Source organism: Gavia stellata, chromosome 1, assembly GCF_030936135.1.
Source record: "Gavia stellata isolate bGavSte3 chromosome 1, bGavSte3.hap2, whole genome shotgun sequence".
NCBI classification, from domain to species: domain Eukaryota; kingdom Metazoa; phylum Chordata; class Aves; order Gaviiformes; family Gaviidae; genus Gavia; species Gavia stellata.
The window spans coordinates 119,365,046-119,386,572 of record NC_082594.1 but is presented as its reverse complement, the minus strand read 5'-3'; the positions used below and the strand labels follow the sequence as shown (position 1 = coordinate 119,386,572).

General features: G+C 37.3%; 2 protein-coding genes across 3 annotated transcripts in view; one reads left to right on the top strand and one right to left on the bottom strand.

Moving 5' to 3' along the window:
• Positions 1-21,527, top strand: part of ARL13B (ADP ribosylation factor like GTPase 13B) — a 51,061-nt gene that overhangs the window by 11,760 nt on the left and 17,774 nt on the right. The window lies entirely within an intron of this gene.
• STX19 (syntaxin 19) lies at positions 9,109-9,987 on the bottom strand. The gene has a single exon (XM_009811715.1). The coding sequence runs from the start codon at positions 9,985-9,987 to the stop codon at positions 9,109-9,111; it is 879 nt and encodes a 292-aa protein (XP_009810017.1).

Here is a 21,527-nt window from a genome sequence, read left to right as displayed (position 1 = left end):
AAACTAAGAAAGTTTAAAATGGTTTATCAGGACAATATCTTTATGTCTGGTGGGCATAGGACCTCCATAATGCAGTAATTAAACAACATTTCTGTGATATAAAGAATCTATAAAGCTAAGAGGAGAGGCCTCTCACTTTTAAGAAGTAGTGATGCTCTGGTGGTTTGAGGGTGAAACCGGGTAATCTGTTTTGATCAAGTGGAGTGTAGTTCAGCAAGCTGATAGTGTATATGTCGAAAAATAGATTGGATTTTAGCTTCCATTGCTATCTGAATGTTATTAGTACAGGGAAGGCAATAAAACCAACTTAATGCAGCTAGTTTAACTCAAATCTATTCTGAAAATGCAACTGTGACAGTTGACAACTGTGCAGTGTTTCTAAGTAAATACAACTTTAAGGTGTTTTTCATAGAAATCTGTATGCCCTAATCCCATAACAGAGTTTATTTGGGTGGCTGGCTGTACCTGCAGGGACCCCACTCGCTTCCCTGGGACTTGATCCTGCTTTTTGATCCATGTCAGTAGCTAATCAGAAGACAGAGTGTATTAACTGAGTCTAATGGTGACTAAACTAAGTTTGTTAACGTTATTGCTTTCTAATTGATTGAGCCTCTAGCCTTTGAGCAGAATTTGCTCTTGCAGTGTCCCATTTCTGTGGAATGATCCAGTAGTTCTTTGTTTTATGCTCCCTATACAAGCCTGCATTTTGAGTTATGAATTCTTTCCTGTATTATATTTGTTTTCTGTTTGGTGTCTGTGTTCATAGCATAGCTATACTACTCTTGGCATGTTCAAATCACATAAACCCTAGAATTTATTCTAGTATTTGAAGGGCTTCTTATATTGTGAACCCTGCAAGTTGTGAAGCAGGCTTGGTCAGTAAGCACTAGTGTTTGTGGTATGGAAATTGAGTGCTTAGCAAATGAGATTAAACTGGTCCCATGTACCTTTCCATCCCTGATGATGCCTTTGGTTGGAGTTGCAAATCCCTGTCACCCATACTTGCCAAATAAGAGTTCTGTGGCAAAAACTTTTTTCCCTTAAGTCCCTAAAACTGAGAAATGAAAATGTATCAAGAGCAGAATAAAGGAAACAGCAGATTTCCGAATTTGTGGTGAAAGTTAGCCTTTTTTTAATATTTCCTTCTTCTCTAAGGATGTTCAGCTTTTGGTTTCTGTTTTGGTTGTGGTTTTTTTTTTTTAATAATGAGCTATTTGGTATCCACATAGCAATAAGTTCCCTAATATCTTGCTAAGTTTCTAATTGTGCATTTTATCTATGCATGAATGTGTGAAGGCCAGTATTTACTGAAAACAATACAGTGACCTCTGAGTATTAAATTCAGGAAAGTTGGGAATTACTTACTTTAAATAATTCCCTTCTCTCCCATGCTTTTGCAGTGCAGAGCACAATCTATTTCTCTTTCCATAGAATACTGTTATAATTTCAAGCCAGAGGAGAGAGACTCCTTCTCTGTGATTTCCACACTCCACGAGTGTGTCTGTGGTCTAGACTACTGCTTTGTTCCTCTGGCACTTGAAATAAACAAGGAGAAGCAGAAAAACATGTAACTTGTTTACTCTCTGCTGTCTGTAGGTGTACAGATTTCTCTACTATGTTATTTGTATGCTTAAATACAAAGTGCTTGTTCATTAATGTTTTGTTAATTACCAATTATCCTCTTAAAAACTAATAGAAGAAACTAAACTCTGAAGGAATGAAAAGGAATGAGCTGTAACTTCAAAGTGTGTGTGGGCTGAAGAATGATGAAAGAGGTACTAGTGACTTGATCAGAATGAAACAGTTAAAATGTTTATACTGGATATTCATGTTTCTTTTTAAGCATAGACTGAACCAATGTACCGAAATTTCAACAGTCAGCACTAGATTTTAGTCTAATGTTATTTACTCTGTCTGGTGCTGTATACTTCATTGTACAAGATACTGCACATATAAGTATGCTGTAAGATTGGGTGCAAGTCCGTTCTGGATTTTGAAGGCAGTAACAGAAGTTGCTGTATATGCAGTATCAGGTGTATCATTGTGTGTACCTAGCATCTGCTTGTCTTTGAAATAACCTGCTGGTTATGCCTTTTTTTTTCTTTTTGTGTGTGTACTTCTCGTAGATAATAATCAAAAAGGCAAAATTACCTTTTTCTTTTGCATTTATGGACTTCCATCTACCTGGACAAAACTAATCTTGCCAGTTGTATCAGGGAAAAATAAAATCTTCATGACCTGTAGCTGAGACGTACCTTTGAAATAAACCATTGCTCATCAGACAATTAAATTCATGTATTTGTAAAGGAACATCCCAGTTATCAGGTTATCAATATCATATTCGTGGCTGTGCTCTGTAATATTTTCCTTATTAGTTGATAAAGCTTGGATAAGAGTGCTACTGGAGTGGTAGCAATGGTAAAGAGGCAGGAATTTGCCTCTGGACAAGAATTCTGATCTGTCAGAGTTCTCTTCCTAATCTGCTTTTATACCATGGACTACCTCAGCATATATAAAAAAAAAACTTGAAACATAAATTGCATTCCCTGTTAAGTAAACTAATGCTTACTAGAATTTTCATCCTGTTTTACTTGTAAAGTTCCTGGTGTACAGAACATTAGGTTTTGGATTAAGAGTGCTGTTGTTGAATGCTTTTAGAAAACTGGTTGTTCAATAATAATTCCAAGAGGAAATAAAATTCGATTTGTATAACTCTGTGCTAATGCATAAACACATTCCCTAATATACTCTGCTTTTCTTACACACTCTAACCTCTCTCACTAGTTCCTGCAGTCTTATTCTCTTTATCCTTCTCTTCCTTTCTTTCATTCAGCATTTCCACTCTGCTGCCTGGGTAAGCACATGGCTGTGTCTGGTTGTGGTGCAACAAGCAAAGTACTCGGCTGTCTGTTGCCTTTGAGAATAGGTGAAGTGAATAAATTAAAACTAGTTTTGGTCTCTCTCTTCTACCCATATGAATTTGACATAGGTCAGCGGTACAGTTATTGTAGGAGCTAACTGTCCTTGCAAAAATGGTCTAAAAAAGTAGTGGGGAAAAAAACTTCTTCTACTCAGGTAGGCAAATTTTGATGTATGAATATGTTGAATCATGAAGTTCCTTTATCTAAATATATCTTCTTTTAAACTTCAAAGATTTAAAAAAAAAAAAATAACATATCCTACCTGATTTAGATAACTGTATGTTTCTTCCTGTAAAAAGATAGTGTTGTTTGTAACTGTGGGGTCTGGTTCATTACAGTAAAAACATCTCTGATAGTAACATCTAAAGAAAAGTATTCTCCACTTGTTTGCTGTTACGCGATGGCAGGTTTGTTCGCTAGTCTATATATTTGTTCAATGCTCTGTAGATTCATTCAGTTTCAAGATTTTCTCATTTGCTAATGTGGAGTTGGAGTTTTTTTAAAAAAAAAAAAACCACACCCAAAAAAACCACCACCAAAAAACCCACAATACCAACCCTGCTCCCCTGACAAAACACTAACAAAAAAGCTACACCAACACAACCAAAAGAAACCCCACAAACAAAAAATTAAACCAAAAAAGAACACACACAAAAAAAGCCCCAAGAATAGGAACAAACTTCAACAGTGATACACTTGATGGTCACCAGGAAAGGCTTGGGAGTCTTTGACACACAGTCCTTAATGAAAGTAGAGAAATTAAACATTTTTTTTTTCTATTTTGAACAGCACAGTAATTATGTGGATTGTCTACACTGAGAGATTTAGTCCTTTACTCCCTCCCCTCTCCCCCCTCTTTTTGTTGTTCTTTGGGTGCTGTCACCACAGTAAGCCATACTGGGTATGTGGTAGCTGATTCACTTATTCCTTGTTGGAGAGAAACGGTTGCATGTCCTTCCTCTTTCTGAGAGGAGGTGTCTGAATAACACTTTAGTTTGGTCAGATAGACCATACCAACTTCAGCTCCTACTATTCAGGACAGGTCTGCAACACTGCATCAGCAGGTCTTGCACACTACATGCCCTCATCCTATGTCCCAAAACTTTAAGCATATCTTATCAGCATGAACAATTCTTTCATGAGATGCATTGCACTGATCATTATTTTGGACATGTTGAATTAAAAATAAAATAATTTTATATATGTAAATCCTAAGGTCAGAGGGATGTTATATGCAGCCCACAAGCAACTGGGGCCAAGTGCGGTAGTGTAGATGTGGCCAGTCCTCTCTAGAAGGGGATCTCCAAAAGCTCTTCGTGCCAAACAGGGTACAGGGGTGCCAGTCCACACCACTTTATCCAGGGGCCAGAGCTTGCTCTCTGGCACTGTCCACAAAGACAGTGTAGTTATAATTTATCACCCAGCTGAGCAACTAAGTTAATGTGTGTATTTGGAAGAAGGGGGGTAGGAGAGGTGGGAGAGCAATTTTCGATATGTTATCCAGCTAGGACTGTGATGTGTGCAGTAAAAGTGTTTTAATCATGATGTGTAGGAAGGTGTGCGAATAAAGCCCTTGGTTCTTTCATGAAGTATGTGGAAAACTATATCCACAAGAAATACTTTAAAATCTTTCCAGTAGAAGAGTAGGTCCTTGAAAAAATATATGTATTTTATTCTGGAAAATAACTTTTTTCCTTACAGTTAAAAAACTAGGGTTTTTAAAATGCTAGCTTTTCCCATAAAATATACTATTTCTATTGTTTCTTTGTGTAACAGAACATTTCCCCAGAATATTTTTCCTGTTTTATTTTACATCTGAAACAAGCAACAGTCCTTTCTGAAAAGCACTGGGAATTAATGTCAATTTACATCACTGCATGTTGTCTTAGATGTCTTCTGTTCATAATCAACTTTATACTGCGAGTAGTGCTAGCAAGATACCGCCGTGAATTGTCATGGGTAGGTGGTCTCATTTCACAATGAAGAACAGGATCCATTACTAAAGAGTTTGAGATGCAGTCTTCATTACAGAGCAAAGTAGAGTGGGAGTCACTGGCCCACTCTTCCTTTTGCCAGCTATTCTTCCATCCCAGTCTATTGTATTATGGTATGCTCTAATCTGATAGCACGCTTGTGCATGGGGCAACTGCTTTTTGCCAGGGGTAGGAAGATACACCATTGACAGAAGTAAAGGGGAAGACAACTCTTGCTCCTCACCCTCCCTGATAAAGGAATGGATAGCAAGCCTGAGCACTATTTAGGGAGAAGTGGAGGCCCAATAACCTGGAAAGAGAATAGGCTGAACTGTGCAATGTGGGTATAAGATTGGTACAAGACCCTCTATATTACAGTAATATGGGAATATAAGAGTTCTGATATTGTTCAGTGTGGTACTTGCTTCAAATTGAATTGGTACTGTGGTATCTTACTATCTATCACTGCCCATGGAAGTATCACAGTATCATTTTAAGACAGGCTTCGTAAAATGCTGATGGTATTGGCTGTTATTGACTCTTAGTACAAATTACTCAAAGGTGTTAAACTTTATATTTGCCATTTTTTTACTGTTCAGTGTTACTATTTATGTTTGCTTTATTCATGTAGGCCTTATTGAACACTCAAGTTCAAGTGCTTAAGTAGTTGATCAGTCTGTTATGTATGGGGAGATTGAGTTGCAGAAAGTAAGAGTTCTTGCAGTTCTTACGTTCATGGGTCAATTCTTCTGTCAGCATCCTCAAGCATAGGTATGCAAGTTTAAATATTATTCTCTTAGAATTTTTTTGTCCTTCCTTTTATCAGAAAGGAACACTTAGACTTCATATTATGTAGGCAAATACTGGTTTTGTTTAGGGCTATTTTTGTGTTTGTTGTTGTTTTGTTTTTTTTTTTTTTTACTTTGACATGAAACACATGCAAGAGGACAAGTCCATGTGCTGTGGCTGATATTTTTATACCAGAGAGATTGCTGGGCAGATTTTTTTTTTAGTGAAAAGCTACTTTCTACCTGTTACTTTGGCGATGACGGATTATAGCTATTAATATTTCACATTTCTTATTAGAACACTAGCAGCTCTGCTTTAATTTGTTTGGTCTTCTGCATAGCTATGTAATTAAAAAGGCCACTGGAAAGTTATTTTAATGATTACTGCAAAATTTCTGCTGTTAATCATTTTGAGTGCTCAATATCAAATTCTCATGATGTCAATGTAAGTTGTAGTTAATACTAATTACTTTCAGTTAATAGCACCTCATATTAAGAAAAAGCTTTCCATGAGTCTTTCTGGCTTTCTGTCTTCTCAGTTCTTCTGCAGCATGTTACGTATGTTTCTGTTTTGCCATTTTCTAGCCAACATACAACTGAAAACTACTTGAATTGTTTACATGTGTATGGATAGGCAGCTGTCTTCCTGAGTATTAGTGAAAGTTTAATTTCATTCCAGGATGTAAAGTACAGCTCTTGTTTAACAAGACTATGTTTACTTCAAAGAAACATATCTGTTGTGTGAAGAGGAAGGGCTAGCTCGGTAACATGTTTCTCTCTCAGATAAGGATGCTTATGTGAACACTCCTGCACGGGGGTTGCTGTGTAAACAGGTGATGTTTGTTGTATTTTGGTTTTCTCGTCTGTCAACGCTGGCTGCAATAATCCTTCACAGAAGTACTGTAATGCCTGCCTTTTTAAGGCCCCAGGAGAGCAGGAAAGGGCTATCTGTTATGTACCTTTGTTTTTTTCTAAAAATAAAAACAAGAAAAGATGGGGTGGTGGTTCTGTGTAGTGCATATTTCTGTGTGTATTATATACGTTTATATGCACATATATATATATATGAAAGAGCATGTTGGCCATAGCAACTTTTTTCTCTGTTGCTTTTTGGTTAGTTTCTACTCTGCCCTTGGAATGTAAAGGTAGCTTCCACATATGTAACAGTTAATGGAGATTATTTAATGGAATAGTATCAGTGGTGTCATTATCCAATTTAAGTTTTTGTCACTACTGTGTAAACAATTTTTTTCACTTTAAGGTTCAGACCTCTGATTGTACAGTTGCAATTTTAAGCTGGGATGGTAGGAATCCAACTTTTTATAAATGTTGCAATGTGAAAATAATTTGGTAGTCCCTTTTGTTAGTAGATTTATTGCATCTAGTGGGAAAAAAAATCAAAGACATCTAGCTCACTTAATGTCTTGCAGAATTGCAGTGCAATTTGTTTCAGCTTCTCTGACTGTATCCAGGCATAGTGGTATCGATTGTGTCTTTGCACAGCATAGAGGAGTTCAGAAATACGTTCCTGGTTTGGTGTTTGGTTTTGGTGTTTTTTCTTTTCTTTTTGGAAATAACTTTTTTATCTCAGTTGCATTGTTATTTTCTATTAAATTGCATTAGAGCACTGTTTCTCATTCAGTTCCAAAAGGGATTGGGTACAGGGCAGAAGCCAACCCATTAGGACTATGGAAAGCAAAAGCCAGTCCGCATCTGCTTGCTTCTATTCACTGCAGAAATAACTCCTGCTGCAAAATAAAGCAGTGGTATACTTCCTGTCTTGCTAATTCATCTATTTCATAAAGAACATCTAAGTTATCTTCAGGGACAGGTTGAGTCAATGGCTAGCTGCTCTGTTTTAGGTACTCAGGGGAGGTATTCGTATTTACTACTTTAGGCATCTGTCTTGCATACCTACATGAGGATCCTAGGCTTCTACAATTAGCAGAATTTCGTGGAACCATTTAGAGTTCTGCAAACCGTTGACTAATTCTTCTGGCCACTCCTGTAGTGGTACAAATAAATGCATGTCCTATACCGTGTCCAGTTCTGGACTTGTCACTACAAGAAGACCATGAAGACAGATGTTGATTATACTGTAGTGAGTCCAGACTGCTCAGGCGTTGGAGTGTGTGACATATGATGAGAGTCAGAAAGCTGCATTTGTTCGGACTCAAGATGAAGAAACTAAGGGAGAGATCTTCTTGCTGCCTACTAGTAATGTGTGGAGATAACAGAACAAGGCTGTTCTCAGGGGCGTGATGGTAGGATGAGAAGTGGTGACAAGAGCTGCAACCGGGGAAGTTCCTGTCTTGATTTGAGCAAGAGGTTGGTCTGGATGTCCCCCAGAAGTTCCTTCCAATCTAAAGCATTCTCTGGTTCTAGATTGTGTTTATTTTTATAAGAATGAAGTTCTGTTGTTTATTATATTTTTTTCCTTCATTTTGTACTAGTGAAAGTGAGACTGCAGAGGCAACTGCATATTTAGATAGGCTAGGCAGCAATAAGAATGTGTCTTATCACTGTGTAATAAAGTATCATATTCCCCTACGAATATGATACCTGCTAGGGGTCTGCCTATGTAGTTGAATAATGTAAATATCTCTATGTCAGTTTGTTAATGCTTGGCTTCTCAGTAGGCTGCTAACAAATGTTCCTGTAGGTTTGGTGATGTGGTCTTCTGCTGCTAGTGATCTTTAATGTGTTCAGAAAATACCAGCTCAACACCTATGTGTAAGAAATACAGAATGGTGTCATTAAAATAAATAACCCAATGTCTGTTTTGCATTTCATAAGACAGTGCATGCTGTCCTACTGTAACATGAGCATTATTTCATGGTGTTACGTAGGTAAGTAAGCCTGTAAGTAACTTTTCCTATAGAGGCAGTATTGAAACACTCCTAATAACTGGTTTCTGACTTATTGTTTGGTTTAGGCATCAGGTTCTGGATTGTTACTAACGATTCCTGAAAAAAATTTTAGAATTTGAACCAAGTAAATATGAGTGCTAAAAAGCCACAAGGCAATTAAAACCACTAATTATTATTTTATAAAAGGTAACTAAACCGTTCTTACGAATCCTGTCTTTGAGAGTAACAATATTTTCGATGCTTCCCAAAAGCACAGGTGGTTGTTGCCAATTGTTTTAGCTTCTTAGGAATGGAAGAACAAAAAGAGTGTCACTTGTGTCCTTTGATGCTCTCCTCTAGATCATGTGCTTCTCTGCAAACCATAAAATTCAGGGACAGATGAAGATCTCTTTGCATTCTTCTAAGTCTGTTTGGAAAAACAGATGCAGTTTTTTCTGAGAGCTGTGTGGAAGGGGTAATGGGAGGAAAAATGAAGCAATTGAGTGATCCTCAGACTACTTTACAAGATTAGTTTACTAAAGGAACAATTGGTATTTCAAACGGTTAATTTCTTTTGTCATTTGCAGCATGGACAACACCAGCAGCATACTGCTTTGCAAGGATTTCTTTTTCGATACTTGACTGCAAGCCCAAATTTTTCTTTTGATATTTGAGTGTATTCTTGAGTGTTGCTCATACTGATTTCAATGTTGTTGATCATCTCCCCTTGCTCCTCCACCAGAACTGATATCTGGATAAAAAGTTCCTTTAAGTCTTTGATCTGGTTCTCCAGATTGACTAATTCTTTGTGTCTCTGTTCAATCTCCGAAAGCTGGGCTTTGGTAATTTTGACTTCAGTGAGTAGATTTTCATTGAAAATCTCCCATTTTCCTTGTTGGAGCATGTCATTGACTTCTTCCTCAGATACCTCTTTACCAGCTACTTCAAGCTGACGGACAATAAATCTTCTGCATTTCTCTTGCTTAGCAGTTATAGCATCATTGTATGACAGCATAGCATTTAGGTAACGCTGGGATAAGAAAGCATGCTGGGAAGCTAGAATTCTTACTGTGGCACGTGATGGCCCGTGTTCATTTTCAGCTTTTTTCACTGTTTTTGACAGCTCATCCAAACATTTCCGTATGTGCTCTGCTTGAATTTTTATTTCTCTTGCTGTGTTAGATTCCTTTTTAAGAACACTGAATCTTCTCATTGAAGATACTAGGCTTTTTTGTTGTTGACTGAATTTATGAACGTCCTCCACCAAATTATTAATTTCATTCTGAAGCTTCTGGATTTCATGCAAGTGCCTTTCAGTTATGGGCTCTTTTTCATAAATAATGGCCTGCTGTTCAAACTCCTCCTGCTGCTCTTCTTGTACAGTTGCACCGTTGTTTTCTCCAGCTATCTCTAGTTCCTTAGCTCTCAGTTTAAGCTCTTGGAGGCGGTCTCTCATGGTTTTTGTGTCCAGGTTTTTTTCCCCTCTTGCAACACAGGGAGTTGACTCCAATATCTTTTTTCTTGTTTCACTGCAATCAAAGTGTAACCACAATCAACATTAGCAGTTATCTGTACACATGAAAATTAGTTTTGGACATTAGAGCTACTTCCCTCTGCACAAAGGTAAAGTAAAAGTAGCAGTGAATTGGAAACGGTAGGTATTCTGAACAAATGTACAAGATAGGTGGTGTCAGTGCACTCCACCATTTAATCCAGTTTCTGTAGGACTTAATCATGACCTAAAGTTTTTAATTTATCTTCAGTTGGGTATGGTTAACAGTCTTTTCTCAGCTTCTTCACTGTAGTGTTTTTTCCACAGACAGTGATTTGTAGCCCAAGCCCATTTTTGTGGTGTAGTGTCCAGAACTTAGAAGGATGAGGAATATGGCATATGGAGAGGACTTTTATTTTGGGGAGGAAGAGAAGAGTAATTCAAATTCGTATTTTATTGTAATTCCTTATTTGATGAAAGCTAATCAACTTTTAAATCTTTTTAGAAATAGAAGTGAATCTGCTGCTGCATTTTTGGATTCCCAGTAGGAAAGACACACTTCAGCTTTTGAGGATATGAGATAATCTATCTAATGAATCAGAGTTCTGGCATGAATAATCTACTTCAGGCTTTTAGTTCAGCCACACTGAAAAATCTTTCTCCGTTTTCCTTGCTTTCCCTTACCTGAGGGGTTAAACTGATAGTAACTGAAGCGGTTAGCTCTACAGCAAAACAACAGAACTCTAATAATTTAGCATGAAAATACATATTATTTTTAATGTCTGAGTTTTCATAGAGGTGGATCCATATCACCAATGTTGCGGCTTGAAGATTTTCTAAGCCTTTTTTGGATTACTGTCATCTATTCTTACATTGTCATTTGCAGTCTTCATAAAATTTATGCAAATGTACTTTGGACACCATAGTGACATATAATTCATTATTGTTTCTTATTTAATAAAAAGTGGATTTAGTTCTGTTTTCTACCCTAGCTGTTGTGCAAGCTTTACTGAAGATAATAATTAAGAGAAATTTTCTATTGTGTACATTTTAGAAAATATCTAAGTTCAACTATTTTTAATTATAGGGAAGAAAGTATTTTCCTCAAACTCTACATGAACGTTTTCCTTGGACTATGATCAAGAATGGAAAATTGCAGTAAAAAGTAAAATGTTTAGGACTAGAAGATTATGGGATTTTTACTTAGGGTTTTCTGGTTAAGTCAAATGTGCGTCTTTCAAAGGGTTGTTCAAGCGTAAGTGTTATAACAGTACAGTAGTATCTTTTGGCTGTTTTCAGAGGTTTCCAGGCAGTCTTCTGAAATAGTAGTGTTTTATAGGTGCATTTCTTCTTAACCCCCAATTCTAAAGTTGGGGGGGTGGGGCTGGGTGGGTGGATTTGGGGGTTTGGTTTGGTTTTTTGTAAGCAAATGCAATATTTTTCTATAGTATCCAAAAAGATGCATTTGTAATAACTACAAAGGATCGATCCAGTAACTTGTGACATTTGTTACATTTGAACAGCTTCAAATGTGGTATCTCTGATCCCTGATGTGCATTTAAAGTTCCTAAATAGACTTTTGCATAATGTAAGTCATGGAGTTGAACAGTGTGAATGTGTCTTCCACAGACTTAAATCTGGCCGTCTGCAGGAGGATTAGCTGAGAAACAAAACTTGAAATGCTATGGAGGTCCATCATGAGAAAGAATGTTGATATTCTACCCCAGTGTGGATTTCCCTTGCTATGTTTTTTTTTCCCTTAGTGCCTTAATACCTGAATTTAGTGTTTGCTGATTCACATCAAGAGAATCCAAAAAGCCTGGCAGTCATTAGAAGTTATGGTAATGTACTGAGTCTTGTGATCAGGCAAGCTTGAAAGTAATTTATTGGAAAACACTACTTTGGGGTGGGGAAAATGCAGCACGTATTAATTCTGTTACAGTAATTCCTCTTCATTGCCTAACTTGCTGTGTATCTCCCCACAGTAGAAGTCAGGCAATTTCTTCAAGATAACATTCTTTAGGAATGTTTCAGAGCTGCTTGGCACCACTGAGACTGCCGCAGGGAAAGTTCAGTCTGGGGCATGTGAAAGGAACCAGGAGTGCTAAACGAGGCTTCAGAGAAGTGACCTGAAAATCTGTTTTAGTATAGCCTAACACATCTGTTGACCCATGTTAATTTAGCATGGCTTGACAAGCCTGTGATTAAAAGCAAGTTATAAGGGCACCATTAATGCTTATATGAGGTGGCAAGACTTTCCTCTATCTAAGAGAATGCAAGTAATTACTGAAAAGCTCTAAAACATGCGTGCAGTCATCCAGTTACTCCTTCAGAACGCAGTACAATTTCTCAGAAGTTACCGATTTTTCATATGATTAATCTCCTGTGGTTTGAAAGTAAGCTAAACACAGGAGCATACGAACTATACTGGGCTTCATATTCAATTTGTGTATTCATTAATGATTGACATCTACTTTTCAATGTTTTGGGTGCCTTGGTCTTGAAATAGCTGTATTTGTTGGGGAGGGCGAAAAAAGGAAAAAAGCAATAGAATTGCAAATCCGCAAATATTCTCAAATATCAAACTTGCAAAGAAGTAAGCAGAAAATGCTTAAGATTGCTGTTAATGGAATTTTTTTTTCTTGTTTAAACATCAGTCTCACTAGCAAGTGGAATGTAAGTAATTGAACCATAGTTTCATATCTTATATCCTGTCGGGCTTGCCTTCAAAACCTGCCACTGAACGTGCTTGTCAATAAATGTGGTTGATTATACTGGCAACTGAAACACATGCTGGTTTCAAATAAATAAGGATGTCTTCATGACAAAGATAACCTTGAAAATTGTTGGCTTGACTTCTTTAGTGTTCTGCAACAAGCTTTGTTCATACACTGAGTCTTGGTGTTGTCCTATGTGTTTGTGTATATTTATAGGGGCACGTTCTTTTGATTAAGATAAAAGTCCCATTTCCTTGAAGTTTTTGTCAATAAAGGGAGAATATGCCTATTTTTTTTAGAGTTGGGTAAACGGAATATGTGGACTGAAAGCGCTCCAGTGACTTAGCGTGTCCCCTACATTCAAGAAAAGATTTTAAAAGATGATCCTTCTGAAATGATAAAGTAGCACAGCCTAGCACATCCTCGTCAGACCTTCTCTTCATTGAAGATTGGAAAATTTGGGTTAAAATGGCTAAGACACTGACTGCAGGAAAGGCAAAGCAAATCAGTAGATTGGAAAGCATTAGCTTGTTAAACTGTAGCTTCAAATTATTGACTATGTTTAGAAATGGCCCCAAATGCTCTTACACATATATATCTGAAGAGCATCAGTGAAGTCTGCCCATGTTTCTGGCCATTCCTCAGTCATAAATGCTGCTGTGTCACCTTTTTATCTGAACTGTTACTGATGTGAAACCATGTGTTTGGAGCCAGAATCACTAGCCGGTCTTTAATAAAAGATAATCTGTAGAAACGGAGTTGCTCTAATAATATGGCTGCAATAACTTAGTCAAACTGATGTGACCCTGTGCTTTCTTTGTTCACACTTAAAAGCAATGTAAGATTGAAAACATAGCCAAAGAACAGGCAGGGCTACAGGGTGGGTTTGGGGAGGAGGTGGCAGGGGTAAGGAAGGGAAAGGAGGAAGAATCAGGCCCAGTTTTGCCCAGTTACCTTAGTTGTACTCGGAGCTTAAAGATTATTGATGTGCTTTCATACACGTATTTAGGGAGAAATAGCAGGACTGCACATGCAGCATTTCAGTTTTGTCACTCTGGCATACCTTATCTTCTACAAAGGCTTCCCTCCCTGCCCCTCGCAGTGTTTTTATGGTGCATATCCACTGCTGATTAAGTTTGTATTTGGTCTTCTGGTAGGCATCTTTATATATAGTTGACAGGTTCAGGAACACAATTTTCACATCCTTGTCAAATACATTTTAAGGGTATTGCAAGAGTCTTTGTCTTCTGATAACTTTACTGTGTTGCTCATCAGGATTATGAATCTCTTCAATCAAACTGATGACATACGTGGCTGGGAAAGTCTTTATTACCTCAGCAACTGACTAGGGCAATAATAGATCCTGATGCCTGGGCCACTATTACCTGTCATGATGATAAAGTATGTCCTAAATTCAAAGATAATGAATTTGATGGAAATGAAAATTTTTATATTATCTCCTCCCATTTTTTAAGGCGCGGGGGGGGAAAGGCACTTTGAAAGTTGTTTTGCTTAATTGCGAAGCAGCCATATACAATATTCTTCCACCTATCTAATTTATCAGTAGACCCAGTAATCAGGGGCCCTATATCCAAAAATGAGATTTGGGCTGCATTAAATTAAAAGGCATAAATGGATATGTGAAGTATGTAAGTTGATCATACAGAACTCTTGTTACTGGTTGTAGTTAGATTTAATGGCTTCTTTTTTGGCTTTGATGCATTGTTTCGTTTCCTCCCCACCCCCCAACTTCCCAAAAAAATCCTGTTTATTTTAATTTCCATAGTTTTGTTCACAATTTCTTGGCTGTTCAGCACCTTCATTGAAATGCCTGACACAAAGGGCTCCATTTGCATTTGATCTTTGATGCAATTTGCATGCCCTCTTACGTTACATACTGCAGTCCACCAGAAGAGCACTTGCAGACAACCAAGGGACAGAATTTTCTCTTTAAGAACTCTTTTAGATGTATGGTCTGTGTTCTGCATCATACTCCTTTCTTCACCTCTGCTGAAATAGCTACTTTTTTTTTTTTATGATTGCAACAAAAATAAGGGTCAGTTTGTTTTCCTGTTTCTTAGTTATGAGTCGATTATGGGCACTGGGTGGAGGACACTTTCAGGCAATGTATCCCAAAGGAATTTCAGGTTACAAGTAATCTTATTATTTTTATTATTATTATTTCTTTTAATCCATTTCCAGGCTGCAGTAAAGTTGCATTATAGCTCTGTTATATGGTGTCAACAAACCCGTACAACTGTTATTTTTCAGCACAATGGCTCTGAGTAATGTTTGGAGTCATATTCTGGTCTTGATTACTTGATTACTGCTTTCAGTGTCTTAAGTTTAGCAGCAAAAAATTAGTGAGACACGTATACCATTTAAATGCCTACAGCTTAAGATACTCATAGTAGTCTGTGGGGAAAACCAGGGTTTTGAGTTGAAATTTTGGTTTGAGTTGAAATTTCATTTTGCTCCAAAGGCTGTGGTCTCATATATTCTCACAAGAAAGGAAGGAACTTGTTTGATGGTATTTTGGAATCTTGCCCTATTACCCGAAGATATATCTTAAGTAACTAAAGCAATCCTGCTACAGGTTATGTTTATTTTCTCCTTTGTTTAAAAAATTTTCCTTTAACTTAAATACCTTCTAAATAAACATGCTTAAACCAAGTATTATCACACAGCAATGTGGCTGGATGAAAATATCTCCTTAAAGCATTGCTGTTTTAAGATGATAATTCCTTAGAAAAACATATTTAAAAATAGTTCGAAGTTCAAGTTTCTGTTTGTGGGAAGTATGGGAGCGGTTCAACAAGAAAATACCAAAGGCAGAGAGCTTGCCCTGGTTATGAGCCTAAAAAAAAGATGCCATATATGTGGAAGGTAGCTAAATTGTATCAGAGTATATATGATATGATAGAGCAAAATCAGTAATTTTTCAGTACAGCGGACTTAAGTGTTAATGGGTATCTCATTCTTAATATTGAAAAATACTAATATGCAAAGGACATTCGTATTTGTCAGCCTTTGGCTCTGGGAAATAACCTATAGCACATTGCTTCTGGCATTGCCTACTACGTAACATTGAGGAAATACAATCTGGTTGCTTGTCCCCTTGAGACAACGTTACCCCCCATAACTGCCATAAGGCTACCCAGTGAACCCAAAATAACCATTATGCAGGAGCATAAAAATGGTGCATTTGAAGCAAGGGAGCTTGGGAGTTCTCTAATTAGAGTGACATAGACCATGGGAGGTGGAGAAATGTTGATACTGAGTAAAAATATGAGATTCAAATGGAATAAAACAGGTCTGAGTATTCAAGAAGTTCATAAGATGGGTAAGAATGAGTCCAAAGTTGCTGGAAAAGTGTAACCAAATCGTGCTGCTAGAGTAAGCCCTCCAAGGGAGATGTAAAAGGGGAAGATAGACCTTAGTTATTTAAAATAATCCAGATGTTCTTGGGCATTTGGCCAGAAATCTGTAACGCAATCATTGTAGGACATGTAGCTGTCTCGTGTCGATTGTGTGGTGTTGCATGATATGGGAAAGAATCCTGAGAGAGAAGACAAGGGAGTAAGTAATATAAGGAATAGACTTTAATATTAGTGGAGTAAGAGAGTATAGCAGTTCGTGAATCATCTGCATTACAAGCTTTTATACTTTCGAAATCTCTACAACTGTCAGTACTTCTCTTACGTTCCAATTAGAAAAATGTGGTTTTGTTGCTATTTTATGAAGCATTTGGTTCAAAGATGCACCATGAATCAGTGGCAAATCTGAACATAATATTCTTAACATGAGCTCAGGCATCTCTTTGGATGCAGCCTATTTGATTAATAGGTATGATTAAACTGATAGCAGAGTGTGCCAGAGAAATACGTTTTCGGTAAATAGGCATATGATTCAGACCTGAAGTGAGAATGAGGCCACTTAACCAAAATGAAACAAATTATAATTGTTGACATTCTTGTGACCACTTCAAAAGGTAGTAGGAGAATGAAGTTGCTCTAGAGTTGCCTAGAGATATTATAAACAGGATGAGTTTAGAATCTTATTTCTAACCATTCTCTTATTTAAATGTGACCTGGAGGAACTGTTTAGGGAAAAGGTTGAATTAGAGAAATGTCTTTTATATCTCCCTGCAACTGCATGAAGGCAAACTCTTAATTGATGTTTGCAGGCAGATAATCTTGTAGCACTTTATGCACCAGTTTTTCATTATAGTTTACCCTAATATTCAAAGGATTGTTTTGCATAAGAATTGAAAGCATGAAAAGCAAACTAGACAACTGAAATAAACCAGCTTATTTGAGAAAATGCCTAGTGCCAATCAGTAAAAAGTTACTGATGGGTTTGTAATTGCTGTCGACAATCCAGAAGGCTCAGGGGCTTAGAGTGCTGAAGAAGAATGTAGTTTAAGATCTGTTAACAGCCACCATTGGGATCATTGCAGTGTAGTTAAAAGCTTTTAAAGGCAATCCGCAAAACGTCTGCGGAAAGAGGGGGCTCAGAGCTTAATCTTAGAGTGCCTTATGGTCTCCATGGGAGGCCTGAAACTGTTGGCTAGTTCTCCTATCTGCTTGTTTGTTAAAAATACCAAGAATTTTGTTTTCTGTGACTTCCTCGAAAAGCTAATGAACTGCCAGTAACTGAAGAGGAAAGAACAAGCAAAACAATCTGACAAACTGACATCTTTCTGCCTGTTTGTGGTTCAGGAGTTTGACTTTCATGGATGTTAACAAAACATAAAGAGACTAACAAAACCTTTTCTTGCTATATCTGCTGAGCCCTCGCTTCTATAGGATAAAAACATCCTACTGCTTGCTGTCCATAGGATTGCCTAAGAAAAAAGTTAATAGATGTGAGATGAAATTTCTGAAGGAAAAAAAGGTAGAGTGGCATTTTTCAATAGAAGATTGACCACAGACTGAAGAATATGACATTGTTCTTTCCCTCCCCTCATGTAGACTGCTGTTAAATTCTAAGGTTCTCTTGGTTCTTTGTTTTCCCAGGGATGCTAATTCAGTCACTCAAAGCTATGGCTTCTTGAAGTAGCCTTAAAGACTAATATTCTTGATCTTAGATAAATCATTCTCATAAAGATACATTTTCCTTACGTTGCTTTTAATCATGTTGATAGTTCTGATACTGTAATATTTTGACTTCAGGGATGCTTTGCTCTTCGTTAATTTTGATGGCCACCATGCAGGTTTGACCCAAAATTTTGGGTTTGTAATAACTGGCTCTGAGCAGCATCTCTGAGACACTTTTACAGGTTACCACCCTGCCCACCCCCCCGTGTGTGCCCCCTACAGTATTTAGTTTTCAGTGTTATGTTACTGTATGAGTAACTCCACACAAGTGGAGAGAAACGTGTAAGTTGGGAAGTAACAGTATTTAAAAAAACGTCCAAGTCTGCAAAACAAGAGAACAAACACATGCCTGCACACATACCCTCACACAAAATACCTTCTTCCCAAATAAACCTTTTCTGTAACGCTTCTTGGATTTTTGATGAATGCTGAGATACAGATGTGTCCTTTTCATACTGGATTTTTTTTTTACCAAATCTTTTGGATTGTAAAGTAAACTTTAATACTGATTTTTTTTTTTTTTTTTTTTTTCCTTTCCCCCCTTTGCTCAGTAATTTACATTTTAGAAACAGGTCAAGGTTTGCATTCAAACTTCGTTTTTCTCTGGCATGTCTTCTGGCTTCTGAGAGAAATATTGTTACTGAACTGTAGATGTCAGTTGTGCCAATGCACACATACACTCCCTTTCCACATTGTTTCCCATAACTCTTAAAATAAAGTTCAAAAGCTCTCTAGTTGCTTAAAAAAATCCTACTTGATACAAAAGCAGTTGTTGCCTACCTTTTCTCTATTTCTTGCATAAAGTAAGTTTGTTACACTAAGAAGGTTCCAAATATACTTTATGTGAAATTGAAATAAGCCAAGCATGATTTTTATATATGAAAGCTTTTTGCTCAGCAAACTTAATGTGATAAACCAACCGACACTCTCCTGTGCTTTCAAGTATGTTTTGATATATACCTCGTACAGTTTTTTAAACATGAAAAATTGCTATATATGAAGTTCTACTGACTTGGAAAATTAAAATCAAGGTCTATCCTCTGACATATTCCCTAAAGAAGGAAGTTTTGTGTTTGTGCATAAAACTTGTCTCAAAACGTAGCATTCCTGTGCGTGAGCAGCAGAGCTCTGAGACTATATTCACCCAGAGAAATATCCAGTTCTTTGCAGGGTAGACATCCATTATTTGTATGTCTTGAGACTTAGGCACATTTCCATTCTAAATCACACTGCAAAGCCTTTTTCTGACATTTGCAACTTTATAAATATTGAGTAAAAGAAAAGTGTTTACCTTTTAATCTTGTGCTGGTGGCTTTCTGTTTTATCCTTTTCAGAGGAACTCCTGAGGGTAAGCTTCAGTATAATCTGAAAAACATTGTTTCGAATATTTGCCTAAGTAATGTGTCTGGAGTGGCGTTCCATTAAGTATATTCTGCAGACCTTCTGCTTCTAGTTCTTAAATAATTGTCCAAGGGTTCATCTTCAGGAGTGGTGGTGTGAGAGAGAAGCTGACTTCTGCAACTGCAGTAGACAGGCAAATTGATTATTTTCACTTGGGGAATCTGGTTCTGCCTGTTTGAAACCCAGCCTTGCTGAGAGGCGGATCACTGCTGGAGCTGCCCAGTAGCAGGAAATGTCTAGGAGCAGCTCCCTAGTACACAGAGAGGCCTTATAAGCTGGAGGTGGAGCACTGCCTACCTATGAAGCACAAGTGTAAGTGCAGGGATTGCTTTCTTCTACGCTGAAGCACGAAGGAAAAAGGAAGCAAGGCTAAGTCATTCATACATTTACTTGAAAGGAGAAAAAAAAAATCCAGCATAATAATACCCTATATCACAGTCAGTACCTTAAAAATATTTGAACTCCATTTACAAGTTTCACCTAAAGGCTGAAGCGGGCAGAGCTGTACAGCAGGAAATGTATGACCTGTGCAAAACCACTTCAGTTCTTGGGGTGCATGAGGTGGTGGAGACAGCTATTCAGATATGCTACTTGTTCAAATACAGCACCCCAGCTGTATTTTCTTAATACAGTCAGTATTGCAACAGGAGTGCTGTGGAGAAAATGGAAGCTAATTGACTAAAAAGACAAATCTTACACCTTTCAAGGTATTAGAGGTTAAAAATCAGCAGCTACTGCAAGATATAGGACGTTAGTGTCACACTCACACTGAGCTATGCAGCTTACCAACATTTCATCCTGCTTCAGCTGTGCTTTGTAGAATATGCAGTCCAATAACATAGTAAATAGTGCAGTTATTTAATCTTCAGGTGAGAAAGTAGTAGGCTGTGGCAACAAACTCTGTGTTCAGAAATATTTTCTTCAATTAGATCTAGATGAATTGACAGCACTGCTGAGGAATGCTTTTTGAGACTAAGGGGCAGTGCAGTAGGATTTTCAGACTGTAACAAAGATAGGTTATCTGGAAAGAGAAAAAAAAAGTTGAGATAATTGTTTCCAGTCTTTTAATTACTTTCCACAGCTTTCTTGAAATTCATTTCAGTTTTTCTCTGGTTTAGCATTGGCCCTATTTCCTAGATAAATACTGAGAGGACATTACTCGTTCTGGCTGGCTGGTGAGAAGGAATAGTGCCAGAGTATCATAAGCATATTGAAAATGTCATAGGTTCTGTACATGTGTTGAACAACAGTTAGGGAATCTCTGCACTAAATTGTACAAAGTACTGTAGAAGTACTCTTTTTGTTGGGAAGTGAGAATGGATTATCAAAGGAGGGGCGGGGAGGAGAGTCTTTTTGCAGAGCTCTTTCTTGCTCTGCAGACAAGTCAGCAAAGTTTTGATTATCAGTAGGATGTAGGGGTTTTTATCCCCAAGATGATGATAAATAAGTGAACCTTTTGGACCACAAATAGTTAAGACTGGTGAAGATTGAGAGAGAATGGGCATTTGAAAAGCTGTCTTTCTATGGTCTTCTTCATAAACTCTTCTTGAAAAGAAAGATTAGATAATGAATCATAGTCCATTAGGTTAATGGTGACAAGGAATGTTCTTTTGAGCTGTAGATGCAACACAGCTTTTTTTTTAATGTCTCTTTGAAGGTAAAAACTCTCTTGGGAGTAAAATAAGTAAGAATTGAGGCTCTCATACTGTGATTCTGGAAGGTAGGAAGAAATAAGGTCTTAGATCAAACTGAAATACTAACAAGTTCTACTAACTATGGAGTACATTCTTACCATTGTTCCTTCCCAGCAAGGAGTATGATAAATCCAAAGTACAAGCTTTGGCCTAACATTCCTTAAAAGCCATTCGAGTTAATAATGGTGACTTGAGATTTCAGAAGAAAGACTATGATGTCTGGTTCCAAAACCATCTGCTCTTGTGTTCATGGAAGCCAAATATTTGTGATTTTACCCAGGAAGTTGAATCAGAGTTCTCATGTAATGAAAGGGTTGCTAAATTTCAGAGCAACATTATTTTAGTGGAATTCCTTTCTCAGAGAGAGATAAGTGCAATTTTCAGATTCCCTAATGCTATGCAATACTCCTCTTCGCAGCTTGTGCACTTAGCTTGGGTTATTACTGTTGTAGAAAGTGCCAAATAAGATTGGATTGTATACTTATATTCCAAAATGGTCTACACTGGTTCAAAGAAAATAGTACCGGTTTTCATGCTGAAAAATAGTAACTTTGAACAGGAGTAGTCTATTGCTTGTAAAATGTTATTTAGTA